The sequence below is a fragment of the Camarhynchus parvulus genome, chromosome 4 (genome assembly GCF_901933205.1).
Source record: "Camarhynchus parvulus chromosome 4, STF_HiC, whole genome shotgun sequence".
In the NCBI taxonomy this organism is placed as follows: Eukaryota; Metazoa; Chordata; class Aves; order Passeriformes; family Thraupidae; genus Camarhynchus; species Camarhynchus parvulus.
Window position 1 is genome coordinate 3,202,327 of NC_044574.1, and position 21,453 is coordinate 3,223,779.

Sequence of the window (21,453 nt, forward strand, 5' to 3'; positions counted from 1 at the left end):
TCCTAGAGCCAGAATCATGGAATGGTCTGGGTTGGAAAGGGACTTTAAAGCCCATCCAGTGTCACCCCCTGCCATGGCAGGGACACCTCCCACTGTCCCAGGTTGCTCCAAGCCCCATCCAACCTGGTCTTGGACACTGCCAGGGCCTCCCCACCCTCACAGGAACAATTCCTAATTCCCAATATCCCATCCATCCCTGCCCTCTGGCAGTGGGAAGCCATTCCCTGTGTCCTGTCCCTCCATCCTTTGCCCAAAGTCCCTCTCCAGCTCTCCTGGAGCCCCTTCAGGCACTGAATTTCCCCTTCCCTGCTGTCCACAACATGAGATCACCCAGGGCACATCCAGCTTTTCATCCACCAACACCCCCAAGACTTTCAGGGCTGCCATTTCCCAAATCCCTGCTATTTTCTGCTGATGAAACACAGCATCCCATATAAAAATTCCTATCCTGTAACACATCAGACTTTGTTTAACCAACAACTTTCTCCTAACTCCAGCTCATCAGTCACCAACCTCCATGGTGCCCAACCTCTGCCACACAAAACTTTGAATTATTCCTTTTGGGAAGCATCCAGCTTGATCCCACTATCAGGAGTGTTTTTTTTTTTTTTTTTTTTTGTGTCCCAGTGGATTATTTCATTAGGATGTGCCCCTGGAGACCTTATTCCAGGCTGAGTGTGCAGCTAGTGGGAAGAAAGACTTCTTGATGATGCATTTTCCTACCAAAATAGAAGTAGCATCTTTAAACACAAACAGATTTCAGCTTCCAGCACGACAGTCCCAGGGCAGGAGATTGAACCAGCTTTAACTACTGAAGTCACACAGGGAAGAATTTGTGAAAAAAAAAAAAAAGTGTGGTTTCTCTATTACAGCAGCCACGTGCTCCAGATGGATTCAATGCCATGTGGGCTGGTGAGAAAAAAAAAACTTTGCTCCTCCCCCGAAACAGAAGTTGGGACAATTCACATCAAAAGTGGATCAAGCACAAAGCAAAAGTCACCAAATGCTTCAAAAGCAGTGAATTGTACCAAATTCAGATGTTAAAGCATCACTGGGAAAAAAAAAAAACAAAAACAACAAACCCACAATGCCCTGTGGTATGAAACTCTGAAAATGTATGTTAAAAATTGTGTAACAGAGAATTTTTCCATATTTTTGCTCCCAAGAATAAAGACTGGGATAAATCAACAGCTGAAAGGGCTGAATGTCATCTTGCTGTGAGCCTTTGTTAATAAAAATCAGAGTATGGATGAAATCATTCAAGCTGAAAGGAAGTGCAAATGTTTTAAAAGGCATTTTCCTTTGAAAAGCAAAAATCTGCCTCACCGTGAAGAGAAGGAGAAAATCAGTTCATGACATTTCTTTCCTTTTGTGACAGGGAAAATTTATTAAAATTGTGATTGCTGCATAAGGAAATGAAGTCATTTCATTACAAGCAAGACATGGAGCACTGAGGAAGAATTTCTTCTCCTGCTAAGGCTCAAAAGCCATGAGATGACAAAGCAGGGATGCCCAGAGCACAGTGAGAGGACCAAAGGCTGAGCATCCTGCTGATTGTCTGCATCCCATAATTTAACCAGCATTTCCAATTAAGCACCTCTTACAGATCCATCATGGACTTCAGCAAGCTGACAGCCCTTCCAAAAGCCCAGAAACAGCCACTTTAAAAACAATGAAAACCCCTGAACACCTGCCTGAGGGATGAACAAACTGGTGTCTAGCAGATATTATCTTTTTCTTTTATTTATCTATTTAAGAGCAAATAAAATTGAAGTGGGGAGTAATGTTTTAAAGCACTTAATGCAGAGCTGGGTTGCCAGCCAACATCTCACATCTAAAACATCTTCCTAAATGATCCATTTCAGGATTCAAAGCACATAAAAATAAAGAAATAGATATGAAATAGGTTTTGATCAAGCCTCTGGTTGCTTGGAAAAAGGACTTTTAACAGATTGACCTCTGAAGCAAAACAGCAGCTGGGAAGCACCTCCAGCAAAGCTGATCTTCCACCGACCAACTGCCCCAAAACCAGTGTCAGACTGGGCTTCCCAATTTGTTTTTGTGCTCTGGACACTTGTGAGCATCCCTGGTGAAATATTTCGGGGTGGCTTCAATGCTGCTCACAGCACTTGAGGAGCAGAAAATTCATTCCCTGTGACCTGGCATTTGAGCAAACAAATCTCCATCCTGCCCAAGGCGTGTCTGAGCTCCAGGACAGCCAAACTGAGCCTCGAGGAAGAGGTGGAGCAACACCTCAAGGTGGGGGTTGAGGTCTTCTTGCCCCCCAACACCTGCAGGGGGTTCTTCTTTCTTTTGAAGATGTGGTGACCTGGCAGCAGCTGCAGGCACTGATCCACTGCAGCTGGAGAGTTTCAGGTTGGTTTTTTGACAGTGAATGATGTCTGTAAGGGACACCTGCTCTGGCAGTGGGCAAGCAGAACCCTCATCCTGAGTGTGAATCCCAAAACAGATTGGGAAGAAGAAAATCCATCAAGCACCACCCTTCATGGGGATCCCCAGGTGTTTCAGCCATTCCTGGGGCTCCCTGCACCTCCCAGTTTGGGGCAGAGCTCCAGCCCTTCCAAATAATTTCATTTTTGCTCAGATTTAACTCTTTCCCTCCAGACCCTTCACACTGTTCTTGGTCACCACCTGTAATTTTGAGCTCATCTTTGGGACGAAGGCAGGGAGATGCTGAACATCCCAAAAATCCCAGAATTTCCACACACTTGAGTTCTCTTATATGGATTAAAACACCAACACAGCGTGAATCCTGACCAACCTCTCTCCTGAAAAACCCAACTCAGCTTCCACATTACTCCACCACCTTTCTGCTGCTTAATCCCTTCAGCCATTTCCCCCTCCTGCAGAGCTCTCACCTCCTCACAAGTTTCCTCTGCAAGGAGGAACCTTAAATGACAAAACCCAGATGGATGCAGCTGCAGAGACCTCCCTGCTCAGTCCCACCTGTACCTCAGAAGCTCAGCTGTCACTTTAGGTGCCATAACATCCACTCATTTTGGGGAGAAACAGCAACATTTCATCCTCTAAACCAGTTTCTCTCAAATACAAAGTTTTTTGCAAGATCGTGCAAAAGGTCTTGTTCACATGATCTTGTTGATTTAGCAAGCTGGTCAGGTGGATTTAGCTAGCACATGGCAAGGGGTTGGATGAAATGGTTTTTAAGATCTCTTTCAACCCAGAACATTTTATGGTTCTGTGATTCTTATGACTTCTCTTCCCCCTTGTACAAGACTGGAAGCAGCCCATACTGATATTTTTTCTTTGTTTGCTTTTTTATTTTATTTTTTTTCATTAAGGACCAGGTCTAGTTGAATTTTGAACCCAAAAACTTCCTCTAGAGCAACAGCAGCTTGACCTTGTGCTTCCTCAGCAGCTCAGATGTCACTTTAGGTGCCATAACATCCACTCATTTTGGGGAGAAACAGCAACATTTCATCCTCTAAACCAGTTTGTCTCAAATACAAAGTTTGACAAAATGGTTTGTACAACGTTATTTTTAGTCATTTAACACATTCGGGGTTGATAATGTTTTAAACTCTTTCAACCCAAACATTTTATGATTCTTACAAATTCTCCACCCCTTGCACAAAACTAAGCAGCTCATACTAATTTTTTGTTTGTTTTTTTTTTTGGGTTGGTTTTGTTTTTTTTTTAATTATAAAATTTTGCTTAATTTTTCAGCAGCACTGTCACTTTGCCATAACATCCACTATGACAAAATCCTCTAAACCAGTTTGTCTCAAATACAAAGTTTTTCACAAAACCATGGTCTTGTTCACATGATCTTGTTGATTTAGCAAGCTGGTCTAGTGGAAGGTGTCCGTGCACATGGCAAGGGGTTGGATGAAATGGTTTTTAAGATCTCTTTCAACCCAGAACATTTTATGGTTCTTATGAATTCTCTACCCCTTGCACAAAACTGGAAGCAGCTCATACTAATATTTTTTGTTTGCTTGCTTTTATTTATTTATTTTTTAAATTTTTTTATTAAATGACCAGATCTAGTTGAATTTTGAACCTACAAACTTCCTCTAGAGCGATAGCAGCTTGACCTTGTGCTTCCTCAAAGCTGAGCCCAAGGTTAAGACCTGAGGTTGCCAAGAATGAGCTGAGTGAGGTGCAGCCAAGCTGGGCACCTTCCATGGGGGAAAAAGAGCCATGAAGAGGCAAAACACAGCTTTATTGTAGCATAAACTCCATTTATATTTGAAATGTTTCACTTTAAAGAGCTTCTCCCCTCCCTCCAGCTCTGCAAAGAGAGAATTGCTCAGCAAGGCACACAAACCACATCAAATGGAAGCAGAACCTGGCCAGGCAGCTCAGACACAATCCCCACCTCACAATATGCTCTCTGCAGCAGCAAAGTTGTAGATTACAGTATTTCCTTCCCCAAATATTGTACATTTTATACATTTCACCTGGTACAGCACCCATTTCCTGCACTACAGCTTACACTGGGTAAGAGAGGACAGGAGAGGAAGGGAGAAGATCTTGTATATAGATGGGCACCTAAAAAATGCATTAAAAATCGAGTTTGGGCATTAAATTCCCTCAGCAATGGTCAACCAAATAAAGCTGTCCTCCTCCTCAACCTCCTCCTCCTCCAGAGCACCCTTCCAAGCCATTTTATAATTATAAAATTATAATTTACCTCCTTGCCCAGGCGAGCTCAGCCCTTGGCTCCACAGGTACCAACTGTGCCCTCTCTCACCCGAGGGTTGTTGTATTTTGACAAAGCTCAGAGAAACTGGTGGAGTTTGTAAGAAAAAATTCACATTTTGTGTCAGAGCTGGAGGATTTACGCATCAAAAGCTTGTCTGGCTTCTCCCCACCTGCAGCTTTTACCTGCTGCCACGTATCACTTCCCATGAAATGCACCCACCTTAGGCCACCACAGCTAAAAAATTCCTTTTAGAACCCTGGATGCTAAGAATTTTAGATTTTCCGTGTTGAAAGAACCTCAAGAAAACACTACATTTGACCTAAAGCCATAGAGAAAGCTTCCAAAATTAATTAATAACACTAACACTATTCAAACACTAGTTTGAATAGAAATGTGTACTATCACATAGCAGAAAACTTAAGAGTTGAAAGTTTTAAAATATAATAATATATATAAAGCTAAAATAGAAGTTTTAAAGCAGTAATTGGTGCTTCTTCTTCATAAATTTAAGCAATATTTTATAATTAAACAAAAAAGTCCACATTACAAGACATAAGTAATTATTAAGTTAAAAGTAAAAATCATTTAAGTGTCATTTCTTAATGAAATAGTTTTTCCTTTAAAAACATTATAAAGATAAATACAAAATCGTTTTATTATTTGTTAGTAATATACTATAGAACTCACAACTTGTAAGATTGTCATATAAATAAAAATTAATAAAAATCTGAATCCAAACACAAAACACCATCAATACATTTAATCCCAACCCTAACTTCAAAAAAGAAAAAAAAAAAGAAAAAAATAAGAAAAGAAAAAAAATCAACGGATCCCAGCCCTGGGAAATACACAAAATAATTAATTTTTCCAGCCTGCCTTATCTCCCTGTGGACATCCACATACAAAAATCCCCAACCCAGATATCTGCCTGCCCTCAGAATGACTCTGTGTGAAAAGGGAACTGACCAAGCACAGGCAGTTCTGCACCACATCCATGTGATTAATGCATCACAATCCATCCAATTGGAGCTGTGAGGGGTCCACATGCCCCTTGCCAAATTCCTGTGTAATTTTTCATTCTTTCTTCTTCATCATTGCGTAATCCAGGGCAGATTTGTACAGCAGTGTTAAAGGAAATTTGCTGGTGCAGAGAGAGGAAAACACCGGTGACGGTGCCAGGCTGCCAGGGGATTTCCATGCTTTGCTCTTGGAAAGGCCTGATAAGATGGATATATTTGTTTTAGATTTCAGCAAGGAACCTCAAGGATTTGGATTACAAAAATCCTTAAATAATATCAGAGAACTGAGTTCTGGAGAAGGAGGCAGGAGAAGTTAATGGTGCTAGCAGTGACCTGGCTGATCTCACTGCTGTGTCTGGCTGGGCAAACGTGTTCCTGAAACCTCCTTGTGGTGTTGGGGCAACACAGTGCAATTCAATTGGGTGTAATTCCAGAATTTCATGGATTTTGGTTTGTATCAGCTGGGACCAGATGTTCTCCTCTGGCCCCTCCACCTCCAGTACTGTGGTAAAATGTCACCAAAGCAGCTGCACTTGTGTTTTACCAACAAACCCAAAGCACATCTGACCGAATTCCCTCTTCTTTTCTCTTGGAAGGGATCTTAAAGACAATTTAGTTCCATGCTGCTGCCATGGACAGAGACATTTTCTACTAAACCAGGTTGCTCCAAATTCCATCCAACCTTCAGCCCTTTGATGGATGGTGCAGCCAATCTGCCCAAAATGAAGGATCTATTTTACTGAAAATGTGAATCAACTCAACCCACCCACTGGACCAAACACAATCAAAGCAGGGATCTGTCTGGAGACATGAACATGAAAAAGATTTGCTCCTATAGGTGCAGGCCCACCAGTGTCAGCAGCAGCTGGGCTTAGCTGCAATTAACTAAATTAGCATGACTTGATCTCAGTGGAGACAAGTTGTTGAGGAAGCCCTCAAACTTAGCAAGCAAACACAACTAAAAACCTAAACTGACTGCAGCTGCAACCCTCCTGAAAGCTGAACCTGTGGTTGCTACACCCTGGCAACGTTTTTATAAGACAACCACCCCTTTGGTGCAGTTTCCCATCTGTTCAGGCAACAGGTACATCAGTTGCTGGTTTTGGTTTTTCAGGACTGAATTTCAATAAAAATCGCAGTCTCAGAAGGATGTGAGAGCAGTTGATGTCTGTGCGCTGATAGTTATGCCTCATTAACATAAAAATGAGGTTTTCCTAATCACCTGCAAGAGGAAACCTGCTTGCAGAACAAGCTACTGGGGAAAAAAAAATAAATCCCTCCTCAGGGAGGCAGTTGTCAGAAATAAGGAGGGTGGATGTGTTTATTTATACCCAGCAGCTCCAGGTAGGGGCTGCAGGTCCTGACACGCTGCCTGGAGTGGTTTCTGCAGGAGTTTTCTCCTTCCTGTCCCCATTCCACGCTCAGCTCCAACCACCCAGTGCTTGAGGTGTGTGCTGGGAATGAGGGTTTGCAGTCTCTGTAAATCCCAGGGTGTTTTTTAGGCCAGGTCAGCTCACCTCAGCAGGATCAAATTTCATGTAGAAGTTTGAAGTCTCACAGGAAAGAAGTGGGGAGAAGTGCCAGTGGGATTTAGGAGCACCAATCACTTGTGATTTCTGGTCTCTGGGCAAACTCTGTATTTCCAAAACGTGCTCCAAGGATCAGCCTGCACATCAGCAAGTCTCAAAATGTGACAGCAATCTTTAAAGGGTTCACAAGCACTGCAGCTGGTGGTGGCTTTGACCAAAACTGCAAATCCAAGTGGGGGAAAAACCACTTTGGCCAATCCGAGCAGAATCCACCAGGATGAAGCAGTGCAGGGCTGGGATGAGTCCTGACCCACCACCTCCTGTCATCTCACGAAGTTTGGTCACAATTGCACGTGCCTGAGGAGAAGATGAAGCTGTGGCACTTTTTTGAGGAGCAATCCTTGAGGGAGAAGCTGTGGGACCGTGCTGGAGGTTACTCCTGGAGGGGAGCACCAGCAGCACCACGGTGATAAACGAACTTTCAAGTTACTGAGAGAACAAACACCAGAGGAAGGAGCCAACCACAATTACTGACTTATCTCTCAGGAAAGACATTTCAGTTATTGTGGCTAGCACCGAAAAACAACAGCTCGGGGAACTGGTGGAAGAAACCACACGTGTCGAGCTCTTCTGCAAATCCAGGGCACCCCAGCGTGGCTCCCACCTCCTCAAAAACTGCTGGCAACACAGCTGGAGGAGGATATGGATGGTGCAGAGGTTGTGGATGGCTTTGGATGGGTTTTGTTGAAATAAGATCTGTGGTTTTAGCGCTCCCCCTCTTAAAAACATGGCACTGGTGTCAAGGGAGGGTCCCCTCCACATCCTGATGGTTTCTGCCCTTTTGAGCAGCTCTGGCAGAGTTTTGCACACTCAGATACAGCTCCACACAGTGCCACATCTCCATCACACTGAGCACCTTGCTCTGATTGCTTTCAGGACATACTGGTGCTCTTCCCAACCCAGGACCTCACAAATGGTGGGACCACGGATCCACTGATGCTCCACCATTGCTCACACCTGCCCCTGATGCTCTGGGGGCAGAAGTTCCCCCCAGTTTTCCCCATCAAAGTCAATTTTTCAGAAAATAAATATATTGCACGAAGTATTGTAAATGAACATCCACTCACACCTGCCCCTGATGCTCTGGGGGCAGAATTTCCCCCCGTTTTCCTCATCAAAGTCAATTTTTCAGAAAATAAATACATTACACAAAGTATGGTAGATGAACATCCCAATAAGGTATTTGCCTTAACCTTTTCTACTCTCTACAAAAAGGAACTAAGAGAATTGCAAGCAAATTTTTTAATGCCATCAGATTTAGTCAAATTTAGTGAGGACACCAGATTTAGCATCAATGTAGAATTCAGAATTACATTAAAAAAACTTGATTTAGTATGTGAAACCTGAAGTCACCCAAAATTCCAGTAATTCTTTCCTTGCTCTTTTTATTCCTGTAAGACACCATAATTTTAAATATTGGATAATTGGAGTCTGCAGCTTGAAGGTTTCTCCAAAACACCAGCTCTTTTTGGAGTTAGACTGATGTCACTGTAGCTCATTTGCTTAATTAGTGATTTACAGAAAGATCTCTTTAGGAGAAGGGGGAAACCTTTCAAATGAAAAGCTCCAAGTGCAGAATCAAGACACCATCCCCAATGACTGTTTACTCCCATCTTGTACATAATTTTGGGCCACACTACATCAATCAGCAGCTGAGACTGATGCTATTACACCTCCTAAATAAAAAGTGAACTCTGCAAGAGGCCAAGCACCGCTGAGTTTTTCTTAACAGGAGGATGTTGCTTTTACAAAATCGTGCTGGGATGAGAAGTCAGCCCACAGAATAAACACACAAATCCCAACGCTGCTGCACAGCCCTGGAAGAGTTTTCCCCTTATTTCAGCACTTTGTTTTTATCACTGCAGCCTTCCTTCCCCCAAGCACTTGGCTTTTGCTGATCACTGCACCCCGGCACACAAATCCTCCTCCAAAGGGGTGCTGGGGTACCATGGAGCACAGGGAGAGAGGGTTTGCACACATGTGCACGTTGCAAGGAACAATAATTCATGCAAATCCCTGCTCCAAGCAAATTCCACAGCAGTGCATCTTATCACAAGCCAAACAAAAAGCAGGAATAGGCTGGAGAATGGTAAAGCCTCCTTCAAAGAATTTGCTCTTGTTGCAGCTTGAATTTCCCCCTCTCCTTCCAACAGCTCTCTGCTGACACCAAAAACCTAGCAGCCATGAACTGAACCCACTAATCAGAAGTAAAAACCCAAATTGTGAGAGGAAGCAAAGCCTCTGTTCCAGTAGATATTTGGGAGTCTCTGTGGTGACCCTCTTTGCTTCAGGAAGAGGAGGCAGAGACCAGCAGTGACCATCTCACCCTCCTGATGATGCCTCCAAGCACAACCACCACGGCAGAAACAACCCAGCAAGGCAAGAATTCAGGTGTAAAAGCAGCACAAAAACTACTTATAAATCCATTTAACTCTGCTCACGTTTGTATTTTCTTCTCCAAGTTTGTACAACAGTTTACTGCTTTTAAATCAGGGATTTTCCTCTGTTTCATCCATCAAGAACTGAGCGCTCTCTTGCCACATTTGGAGATAGACCAGCTTTCCACAGACGCTCAAGATGATGAAAATAAACGAATAAAATATATCTTTAGTTCAAGTTCTCTTCTTTTTTTTTCTGAGATTGCAAGTTAGAACCTGAATTCCAACCCAACCACTGGGTTTCAGCAGAACAAAAAAATCCCTGTGCTGAGTGCTCTCAAATAAGAGTCATGTCCCTTCCAACTCTGCACCAACAGAGACCTTATTATCCTTTGGGGGAGGAAGTCAGATTTTTTCCACTTAGTTACGTTCCCAGGTAGTTCTTAAATAAGATTTCCCTTCCATCTGTGTTTAAAGGGACACTTTAGCACAAGTTGGCCATAGAGCCATGGTTGTGTACTGAACCCCAAAATAGACCAATGGCCACTGGCCAGCACCATTTTATTGCAAGGACAGGACAAATGAGAAGATGCCAAAATTAACAGCACCTCTTCCTACCTTAATTATCATCAGTCAATCGTCCACCTGCACTTCATTAGGAGCCCATAAAGGTTCTTCCAGTGCTGCCCCCTGGAAACAAACAAACAAAAAAAAAGCTTTTAGAACCAAAGAAGGCAAATACAGCAATATCTTAGGGCAACAACATTTTTACTGCTGCCAGCAAGGCAATTCCACTCCATTTTACCGGATGCAAAATGCAGTTTTTTATTATTGCTCAAGCTATGGACACACTAAAAAAATGAAAGTAATTTCTAAGTACAGAAAGCAAAATTGGGAGTTTCCAGGGTTAAAAGTGCTCTTGGGAAGAGGTGGCAGGAGGGAATTACAGAGCAGCAGCAGTTACAGATGAAGGGACTCTGATATTCCCAGCTTGGCCTGATAGATGCACTGCTGTTTGGGAAAAAGCAAATAAAGTGTAGGAGGGTCCAGAGCTAGAGGAAATAGATAATTGCTATTGTAGTGAGGGCTCTTCTGAGGGTGTATTTCCCCAGAGAGAAGTAGTTTGGGCATTGGGAAAAGCAGTTCTGTGTGTTCATTTCCTCCCAACCCAAGGGAAGGGGACAGAAAGCCACATGGAGGTCACTAGGACTTCTGGTGGCCACATACCCATGGGACAGCCACCAGCCCAAACCTCTCTGGATACAGACTCTGGCTGTAGGATCAAGTGTGATCCTATAAGAAACAGGCTGGAGACCTGCAGGGATGTTTGTGATGTCCTCACACTTGCACAAACCACCTCCCTCCCCACCAGCTCAGGTTTGGGTTCCTGGCTCCATCAGCACAGACACACCATGGGGCTCACAGCTCACCTGCCATGTCCACACTGCTCCTGGCTGTTCCCCACTTTTACAGGAACAGCCAAGTTGTTTCCACTCCCTGCATCTCAGTTCCCCTTCCCAAAATATTTTTTACCCACATCAGCTTTGAGGCAGCAGCAGCAGGGCTCCTTGCAGGATTCTGCAGAGCCAACCCTCAACTAATCCCATCTTCAAAGCTGCTGCTCTAAAGCACAGAATTAGAGACCTGAGGCACTTGTAGATTTTGAGTTGAGTACATTTAAACCAAATTAATTTATTTTTTTTTCCTATCGACATCTTTCCTGGCCAGCCTTGGGCAGGATGTGACCCAGCCATCTGCTCTGTCAGTGCCAGGAGCTGTGGAGCTCAGACATAATCCCTGGGTGATCTCCTCATTGTTTCCCATCCTGCTCAAGTGTTGACTCAAGCACTTGTTCAATTAGACAAGCCTCAGCACTGCAATCAGATGGGCTCACAGGGCTGATTTTCTGCCTCCACTGAGAAGAAAAAAAATCTGATTTAGTTCTACGTGAATGTGATAGAACTGGGAGCTTCAAAGCAACGAGACCTGGAAATCATGTCTGCTCTGAAGTCTGCCAGAATTGCTGCTTAACCCGAGCAGACCACCAGCAACTTCCATTGTAAGAGAAGCTGTGAGACAGAGCAGATTAAAAGACATCGGATCTGCCAGGGAGGAGGAGAGCTGGCTTATTTTCCTGATACTTCTTTTTTAGGGAACTGGAGAACAGCCGAGGCATCTGCTCTAAATGAGTGACCCCAGATGTGCCAGACTCGTTGGTATTCCCACATCCCACTTGCATTTTCTTCCTTATGATCCAGTGTTTCCCAACACCTCCCAGAGCTGCTGTCCTGGGCTAGAGGGGTCTGAGGGCTGTAAGAATTCAGTCCAGCCTTCAGGCTGTCCTCTCCTTCCTGTGCAGAGGGGGTGAAGCCCTGCCATCCTTTGGTTAGCTCCATGCATTTCAACAAAGCAGTCCATTTTATGGGACCCAGTCAGGAAGTTGGCATAAGCAAATGTGCTGTCAATATTTTCATGGCAAATTTAATTCCTTCATTCACAAGGCTGCCAGATTCCAAACACAGCTTTGGATGGTGCTAAATGAAAGAGAATCACTGAATTATGGGATGGTTTGGGTCAGAAAGGACCTCTGGACATGATCAAGTCCAGTGATCTTCTACCACTACTCCAGGTTGCTCCAAACCCGTCCAATCTGGCTTTGGACATTTCCAGGGATGGGAAGTCCACAATCTCTCTGGGTAACCTGTGCCAGGGCTCATCACCCTCAAACCAAGGATTTCTTCCTAATATCCCATCTAAATCTACTCTTCTACAGCTTAAGCTCATTTCCCCATATCCCATCACTCCATGCTCTTGTCCAAAGTCCCTCTCCAGCTCTGTTTTATCCTCTCTAGGTGCTGGAAGGTCTCCCCAAAGCCTCCTCTTCTCCAGCTCCCCTGTTGCTGCTCTCAGAGTTCAAAGGGAATCAGCAATGAAGCTGAATTTTCCCAAAGCTCTTTGCAAGACAAGGACAGCACCTCCTGCAAGAGGAGTGTACACAAAAACCAGCAAATGCAAAGGCTGGAAAGGAACACAAGAGAGCTCATAAATGCCAATGGCACGTGTGTGAGCTGGCTGTGCCTTCAGAGGGCTGTAAAAAGGGATCAGTGGCAGGAGCAGAGGGGAATTTGGGATGTGTGACTTGCAGTGAGCCACAGCCCTCACTCCTTGTGACAGGTACAGAGCACAGCGAGGCACTTGAGTAGGAGAGTAAACACATCTCATGTTGTACACTCCCAGGAGTGTCTTATATCCACATCTGTTCTTAGAAATTACTCACTGCCCTCAGAAACCAGCTTCTGTGCAGAGAGGAAGTGTGACTGCCAAGGAGCAAGTGTGGCACAGAGCTGTGTCCCACATTTGGCTCCTGCAGCCCCACACAATCCTTTCCACTCCTCTGCCTTCTCCCGACCCCAGTGGGCCATGATGTGGCAGCAGTGAAATCCTCTTGCCAGATAATCCTCCCAAAATCTGCATCTGGAGGATCTGGTGGCATCAGAGTGTGGAAAGCCATCCCTGCAACCCACTGACTTCAGGAATACCATAATAATTCAGAATTATTATTTCTATACCATTTGTATGTATTTGGATGAAAACAATTTAACCTGCTGTTACAGCACACCAATGGCAAGGAAGACATGCCAGATACAGGAAGGAACTTTCATTCTCTACCACAAAAATTCAGTTTTCTAATCCTGGCAGCACTGGGAAATTCAACACTGACCTGACCCAGGTATTTCTGACAATCAAAAGTTGATTCAGAAAGAGATTCCAGTTATGAAAAAGACCATTGAACTCAAGGTCATGTGTCTTCCAGGCTGGTTAGAATCATGGAATATCCTGAGCTGGAAGGGATCCATCAAAATCACTGAGTCCAACTCCTAACCCTGTGCAGAACACCCCAAGGATCCCACCCTGTGCCTGAGAGAGCTGCCCAAAAACTTCCCCAACTCAGATAGGCATGGTGCTGTGACCAACCTGTCCTGGTTTTGGCTGGGAGAGAGTTAATTTTTGGGATGGAGTTAATTTTCTTCCCAGTAGCTGGTAGAGTGTTTCAGATTTAGGATGGGAGTATTGGTTAGCTCCGTGCATTTAAACAAAGAGGTAAATTTTATGGGATCCAGTCAGGAAGTTGGCATAAGCAAATGTGCTGTCAATATTTTCATGGTCAATTTATTCCTTCATTCATAAGGCCGACAGATTCCAAGCACAGCTTTGGATGGTGCTAAGTGCAGGAAAATCACAGAATTTCACAGGTGATGGAGACCATGACAGATCAATAGGAACAAGATGATCTTTAAGATCCCTTCCAACCCAAACCAGTTTGTGATTCTATGGAAACAAAATCACCTATTTCTTTTATTAAAATGAGGAATACAAGGTTACAGTCTGAGAGGGGTTTTTTGGAAGAACCCTGCTGAGAAAATGCTCTGGGAATTCAGATGACGACAGCAGTTTTGTTATTTGGGAATATTAATGGTATAAAATACAAAAATGGTTACAACACACAAAAATGCTCAAGATCAGGGGTTGGCAAAGGTGGCCCACAGTTCCAGAGTCCTCCATCCCTTATTAAAATAATTAAAATAACAGGAAGGCAGGTATTATTTGTTGGCTAGACAGCCCCAAATCCCACTGCCTGTTAATCCACCTGAAACCCAAGTGTATCAAGGCAAATTAAAGCTGCCTTTAATCCATGCAAATCTCAGCCCAGGAATCCTTTATTCTCTTACCTCCTGCCATGAGTTTAGCCCTGCCCTGCACCCCATTCATGCTGCCAGAGCAAAACAACACAAAGCTCCATATTTTAGTAATAGAAAGAAGGAATTTTGGATTTTTCACACATTTTTGGGATTGGGAAGCTTTGTGCTTCATTGGCTGGGCGAGACCAAACCCTGTTCCACCTGTGCTTGGTTTAATCATATGTATTGACACACATAAATTAGGGCAATTTGTGCATAAATTAGGCAGCATCATTATGCTAATTGGGCTGCTATGATTGTGCTGAGAGTGTTTGCAATCTGCCACAGTCCTCTGGGACAGCTCTGTGAGGGAGCTGCTGCCTCTGAAAAGGCTGGAGCTCCCCTGGGATCCTGCTGGGGCAGGCACAGCCCCACAGCAACCCAAAACAAGAGGAGAAGGGGTGAGGGGAGCTGGTGGGATCTGCTTCCTCTGGAATGCTGGTTTCTGTTCTCTGGTTCCTAAATATCACATCCCAAACTCCCCCTAAACTGATGCACGAAACAGGTGGGGTTATAGGTGGCTGCAGAGAGAGGCTGCTGGAAAAACAACCCCCTGAGGTGTGTGTAAAGCAAATAAAGAGCAGGAGGCCAAAATCTCTTGCACTTTGTATCAAATTTATGTGAAGAAAAACATAAAAACAGAGCCACTCCACTGTACCTCTTCCAACTTCACCTGAATTGCAACAGAGGTAGGAATGGTTGCTGGGATCAGGGAGGTATCATAAAAGTAACCTGTTGATCCCTGTCCTAAAAAAAAAAAAAAAACCAAAATCCTAAATCTTTGTAATTGAATGAGCAAGGATAAGGGAGGAACAAATAAACTGCAACATGACTGCTTTTCCTTCTGGAATTGCAGAATATTCAGAGCTGGGGGGGAGCCAAAAAGATCATTGAGGCCAACTCCTTGTCCTGCACAGGACACCCCAAAAATCACAGCAGAGCCTTGGTTAAGTCATTTAATCACCATACACAGGTAGGTCTGCCTGGAGTAGGTAACTATGAAGGGATTTTTATTAAGACCCCTTCAGGGGCTTTTACCAAAACATGGATTTCTTTAGCTATCCCACAGGTATCCTGCAGGGCTGAGGTTGGTGTCCCTGTCCACAGAATGGCTCTGCTGCTGCTGCTGCTGCTGCTCAGCTCCAGCTCCAGGGGCTGGTGCTGCACCACAACTCCCTCCTCCTTATGGACACCAGGGGATGCTCCCAAAGTCATCCAGTTTTCCTTCTAAAATTGGTCACTAATTTACCAAATGGGACCATTATGGTGAAAAATCCTCCCTGTGGGAATTGAGGTCTCTCCCTGCAGAGGGAATTCAAGGTTGGTTTATTCTCCAGGATCCAGCCAGGAGTTTTTCCTCTGACAGACGTGCTGGCACTTTGCCTGGCTAAAAAACACATAGCAGAAGAGCAGCAAGCACTAAGCTACTACTACTAGAAGTGTTAAAAATCAACTTTGAGCAAACCATCTGGTAACTCTCACTGTGCCACAGGTGAGAGCAAACACAAATGTACAGCACCAAAAATTCTGTACAGCACCAAAAATTCATCACTGCTCAGAGAGTAAGGGTATGAAACACCAAACCAGCCCAGAGGAAACCTGGAACAAGTTGCTCAGAGAAGTTGAGGCTGCCCCATCCTTGGAAGTGTCCAAGGCCAGGTTGGACAGGGCTTGGAGCAGCCTGGGATAGTGGAAGGTGTCCCTGGATGATCTTCAATAAAGGTGGAAGAATGAAACACTAAAAGAACAGGGGCACATGGGAACTGGGAGATGCTCCATAACCAGCTGGAGCAGGGAGCAGAACTGAGCTGTTTCAGCTGCAGGGACAAAGGAATTAGTGAGATACAAAGGGAAAAAATCTGTAGCCAGCTTCCTTCTGCTCTTCTGCTGCTCCCCTTGAGCATGAGCAGCTGGATGGTGGCTTTCCCCCCCTCCATCTTTAAGCAGAACCTTCTCTAAGTAGTTTAGCAGTGAAAGCAAACTCATCTCTCCCTCCCTGTGGTGGAATATGGATACTGGCATGGGCCAACATCAGCATCCTGACACCCAGTAATTCCCAAGCCTCTCTGAACACCCACCATCTTATCAAAACAAGAGCTTAAAAGCCTCTTCTCTGCACTCTTTGGTGATAATTAGTTTTAGTCTGTCACCAGCAGATCAGTTTAGGATTGCAACTAAGCCAAAAGGGATATGAAAAGGTTTTGTGCAAAGCCTCTCCACACCAAATCAAGTTCAAAAAAAGGGAAAAACAAAACACGAGCTGGCTGCACCAGCAGCTCCAACAGTTTCTGCTGCTCAGAAGGGGACACAGCAAGATTTAATAAACAAGCTCAATAAAGTTATTCTTCCCTGTTTTATTTCCCCTTAAAGCATCAGCCCAATTTGGTTTTGTTTCCATCACAAACAGCTCCTTTAATCGTTCCTGACGGGAGCACAACGCGGGGCCCAGGGCTCCCCCAGCCCCTGCCAGCTCCCAGCTCACGGAGCTGCTCTGCCTCACCACAGCAATTCCTGTAATTCAAGTCTGGCAAACAATTCCTAGGCTGAAAATGGGACAGCATCCAGTTGTTATCTCCCTTCTTGTAGAAAAAGAACTTAAAAAAAAAAATTTTAAAAAATCCAGCTTTATTTACTCTACCTGCCTGTTTGCCGTGCTGGCAGTGCCACCACGCAGGTGTGACAGCAACAAACGCTGCAGCTCTCACAGCTTTGCCTGTTGATGTCTCTCCTTTCATCTCAGCAAACAGCCTGTCAGAGCTAAAGGAGCAGCTGAGAGCAAGGAAAGCATCCAGCTCTCTCCTGACAGCTGAACAAGCCAGCAGTTTCCAGGAGGAAAAGCTTTGCTATGCTTCTAAACCATGGCAACTCCTTCCAGAGGTGATCTTAAAAGTCTTTTCCAACCTTAATGGTTCTAATATTCTATAATTCTAATTAATTTTGGTCCTGGTCCTTCTATATAGCCTCACTGGTGTTTCTAACATCATTCATCTGTACCAATCCACCCTATGATTTCCATCTCCAAAAAAAAAAGTAATAAAGACCAAAAAACCCATCAGTTTTCTTGCAGACACATTAACTGTGAACCAATCCCACCCCGGTGCAGACACCAGCCCCTGGCAAAGCTCAGGAACTGTGCACGAATGGAGGTGAAAGGCTTTTGTTTGAATGGCTTTCCTCACCAGGACACACCTGATAAGAGCCTGCAGCAAAGCCACACCCCGAGATAAACCCGGCGGGCTGAGTCTCCCAAAGGCAGCTCTGCATCCCGGGCAAGGGCTGGGAAACAAACACCCAAAGAAAACACTCTGTGTGTGTAACAGGACCATTTCCCTTGGCAAAGCTCTCTGCCTTCCTTTCCCTGCCCTCTCTGTGTGCACAGAGCAAGCATTCCCTGGCATTTTCTGAGCTACAGTGCATGGCATGCAGGGCTGATGCCTGATCCCAGAGCAGGAGCACCCCAAGATCTCCTGGTGCCTGTAAAATTTACACCTTGCTGGTTTTTAGATTGGAATGTGCAAAAGAGACAGGGTGAAGCTGTTTGAGAAGAGGCATCCTTTACAAATGAAAGTGATGCAGCTGGGAGAAGAAATCCTGGGATGCAGAGGTGGACACTGGCTTTAAGAGCCAGACTCTGGGATGCCAGTGGATGCACAACTCCAAGTGAGAGGCTTTCATTAATGATTTGACAGTCAAACACTGGCATACAGAATCACAGAATGGTTTGGGTTGGAAGGGACCTTAAAGCTCATCCAGTTCCACCCCTTGCCATGGGCAGGGAGACCTTTCATTATCCCAGTTTGTTCCAAGCCCTGCCCTACCTGGCTTTGGACACTTCCAGGGATCCAGGTTGCTCCACAGCTTCTCTGGGCACTCTTTGCCAGGGCCTCAGCACTCTCAGAGTAAAGTACTTTTCCCCAATACCCAGTCTAAACCTACTCTCTGCCAGTGCAAAGATCATTCCCCCTTTGCTGTCACTCCAGGCCCTTGCCCAAAATCCCTCTCCAGCTCTCCTGGAGCCTCTTTAGGCACTGGAAGGTGCTGGAAGATCTCCCCTGAGCCCTCACTTCTCTGGGCTGACCAACCTCAGCTCCCCCAGCCTGTTTCCATAAGAACCCTGGGCCATATGGATGTAAGCAGACACACAAACAAGCTGTGACCCTACCTGAGCACACCTTGGGAGGGCACCTTGGTCTTCCTGAGCTCTCACTGGGGACACCAGAGCTGCCCAACGTATCCCACACAGGGCAACGTGCAGCCCAGTCACTGAGGTCTCATTTCTAAGCAAAACATTTGCAACCTTTCTATTCCTCTTCCTCTTTTGACTTCCTTAATGAATAAACAAAAGTATGAAGGGGGGAAAAAACCCACTTGCACCACCAGTTGTCCTCTGCACAGCCTGGGTTTGCTGGGAGCAGCCGGGAAGGGGGAATGGACACGAGGTTTTGAGCAGTGCACTGGGGGCAGAACCTCACAATATGCTTCAAGGGCAACTTCTGCTGATGGATCAGGCCTGGTTTCATTTTTGGGAAGGTGTCTTAATGTGACCCACTTCATGAACAGAGCAGGTGGGACACACCCCAAGAGTTTGCAAGAGGCTGTGCTGTGTCCTGTGCATTTTGGGAGTGAATAAATGGAGTGGAACAGGGTGCCCAGAGAAGCTGTGGCTGCCCCTGGATCTCTGGGAAGTGTCCAAGGCCAGGCTGGACAGGGCTTGGAGCAGCCTGGGGTGGTGGAAGGTGTCCCTGACCATGGCAGGGTGTTGGGATAATATGGTCTTCAAGGTCCTTCCAACCCAAACCATTCCAGGATTTTATGATTTGTGCTTCCCTAAAAGTTTAAGGAAATAAATCCCATATCCCATCATGCTTTTTGGTTGCCAAATGTCAAATTCAAGAATTTTCCTGTCTGACCAAGGGACACATGGGTTGTCCCCAACCCACATCCCTCCCTGCTCTGCTCACCAGTGCAAATCACTGTGATGGAAACATCCTTGTTCCTGCTGGGAGAGGTTTCAGTTGGGTTTTCCTGCCCATCATTCCAGCAGATCCCAGCCCACACCTGCCAAGCCCCAGGCAGAGATTTATCCACTTGAAAGCAAGCAGGATCTGGTTTTAAGACAGATCCACATAATGCAGGAGTCAAGTGGTGGTTTTGGCTGGGATTTTTGTGTGTGAAGGAGTTGGGACAGGGATAGGGATGAGGACAGGGAGTGACCACTCAGGAAGCAACCCAAGGATCAAGCTCCAGCAAGTTATAGCACTGGACAGCAACAGGATATTCTTCATTCCTCCCACAGATGGATTTCTGAGCTATGAATTTAAATATAACATTGTTGTAACCTGGATATTGTGCCTCTCTCCTTCGGGACACAAGATCAAAATTACAGCAGCTCAAAAATTAACAGCTCCTTTCTGCCTGCCACTGACACCTGGGGTCCTCAGAACCCTTTTTGGTGGCTCCTTTCTGAGGGCCAGGTGTCTGCATCTCCAGATCTGTTATCAGTGCTGATCAGGACACCCTGTGACACACCCACACACCCTGTGCACCTCAGCCCCATCCTGCTCCAGCTGAACCTCAACCAAACCCTCAGCAGATGATGATAGTGCAGAGAAAGGTTCTGCACCTCAGCCCCATCCTGCTCCAGCTGAACCTCAAAAAAACCCTCAGATGATGATAGTGCAGAGTAAGGCTTTTAACAAACCTAAACATGAGCAAAAAAAAAAAGCCCCAAAAAACCAAACCAGAGCAGCAGAGACCAAATGAAAATGGGTTTCACTTCTGCCGCTGTCACTGCTCCACTTCAGTGTGTTCAAGAAAGAGCTGCACCTCCAGACCTGACCATCAGGCTCTAAATTCATTGTCAAACTGAAGTTTGTGAATAAATGCACTCAATTTTATAGAATCATAGAATTATTTAGGTTGGAAAAGACCTCTAAGAATATAAAGTTCAACCATTCTCCCAGCACTGCCAAGGCCACCACTGATCCATGTCCCCACGTGCCACATCCCCATGGCTTTTAAATCCCTCCAGGGATGGGGACTCCACCAGTGCCAGGGCTGGACACCCCTTTCCATGAAGAAATTTTCCCAATATCCAACCTGAACCTGGACACAACTCCCTCCTCACATGAGAGGGGTGTCCCTGTGGTAACTCCAAAGAGGGAAGGGATGGACACTCTGCAGGACCAGGCTCCTCTCTTTGCACCAAAGAATCATGTTGGTTCTGTTGTAGCTTTTAGTCTGGAGGAAATTCAGAGTTTTGACATCTTTGCACCAAACAATCATGTTGGCTCTGTTGTAGCTTTTAGGCTGGAGGAAATTCAGAGTTTTGACAATCCCCCTGCCCCACAATCACCACTGAAGTCCGTGGGGACTCTGCAGACATAAGGATCAGGAGAATTGGGGCACAAACCCTCATATGCATCAGGTCTGGAAGCATTAAGGGTGGTGTTACAACACAAAGGGGCTACAGGGCAAATTTCTGGAGGTGCAGCCCTGGAGGAGCTGGTCTACTCCACCCAGGTTTCCAAAACCAGCAAAAGAACCAGGAGTTGATTTATTTCCTACCAGAGGTTTCGATGGTTTTTTTGGGGGAATACAGGGGACAGCAGCACTAAACCTGCAGGACTCATCACACCAGCACTGGGATCATTCCAACTCTGCACTGGGAATCCTACCACGGGAATTCTGTAACCTTTGGACATCCTGGAGGTGGAAAGTGGAGCTAGAAGTCATGGATGAGACCTCCTCAAGGATGGAAAAGCTGTGACAGAGCAGTGGTGGCAGGTGTTGTGTGCAGCTGTGGAGCTTCCCTTTAATCCATCACGGTGATCTCCTGCAGCCTTCAGGCCACCACAGCTCTTGGTTCCCTTTGGGGGTTTCAGTTTTGTTTCACCACTAAAGACCCTACTCCAACTATAAATTTTTTGCTTTTTTGGAAGTCTGCCCATAGCTCTGTATTCTTTGTTTAAAATACAAAATGTTGCTTTAAAAAGGAACAGTTTTTGGTTTGGTTTTTTTTTTTTTTATTAAATTTAAACC

At 45.2% G+C, this 21,453-nt stretch overlaps 1 protein-coding gene across 3 annotated transcripts in view; it reads right to left on the reverse strand.

Moving 5' to 3' along the window:
- Positions 1 to 21,453, reverse strand: part of PTPRA (protein tyrosine phosphatase receptor type A) — a 126,700-nt gene that overhangs the window by 56,408 nt on the left and 48,839 nt on the right. For all 3 annotated transcript variants that reach the window (XM_030947014.1, XM_030947013.1, XM_030947015.1), the window contains one exon: positions 10,292 to 10,363. In XM_030947014.1, coding sequence (XP_030802874.1) covers positions 10,292 to 10,303 — 12 coding nt within the window. In that variant the 5' untranslated portion in view covers positions 10,304 to 10,363. The remainder of the gene's footprint in view (positions 1 to 10,291; positions 10,364 to 21,453) is intronic.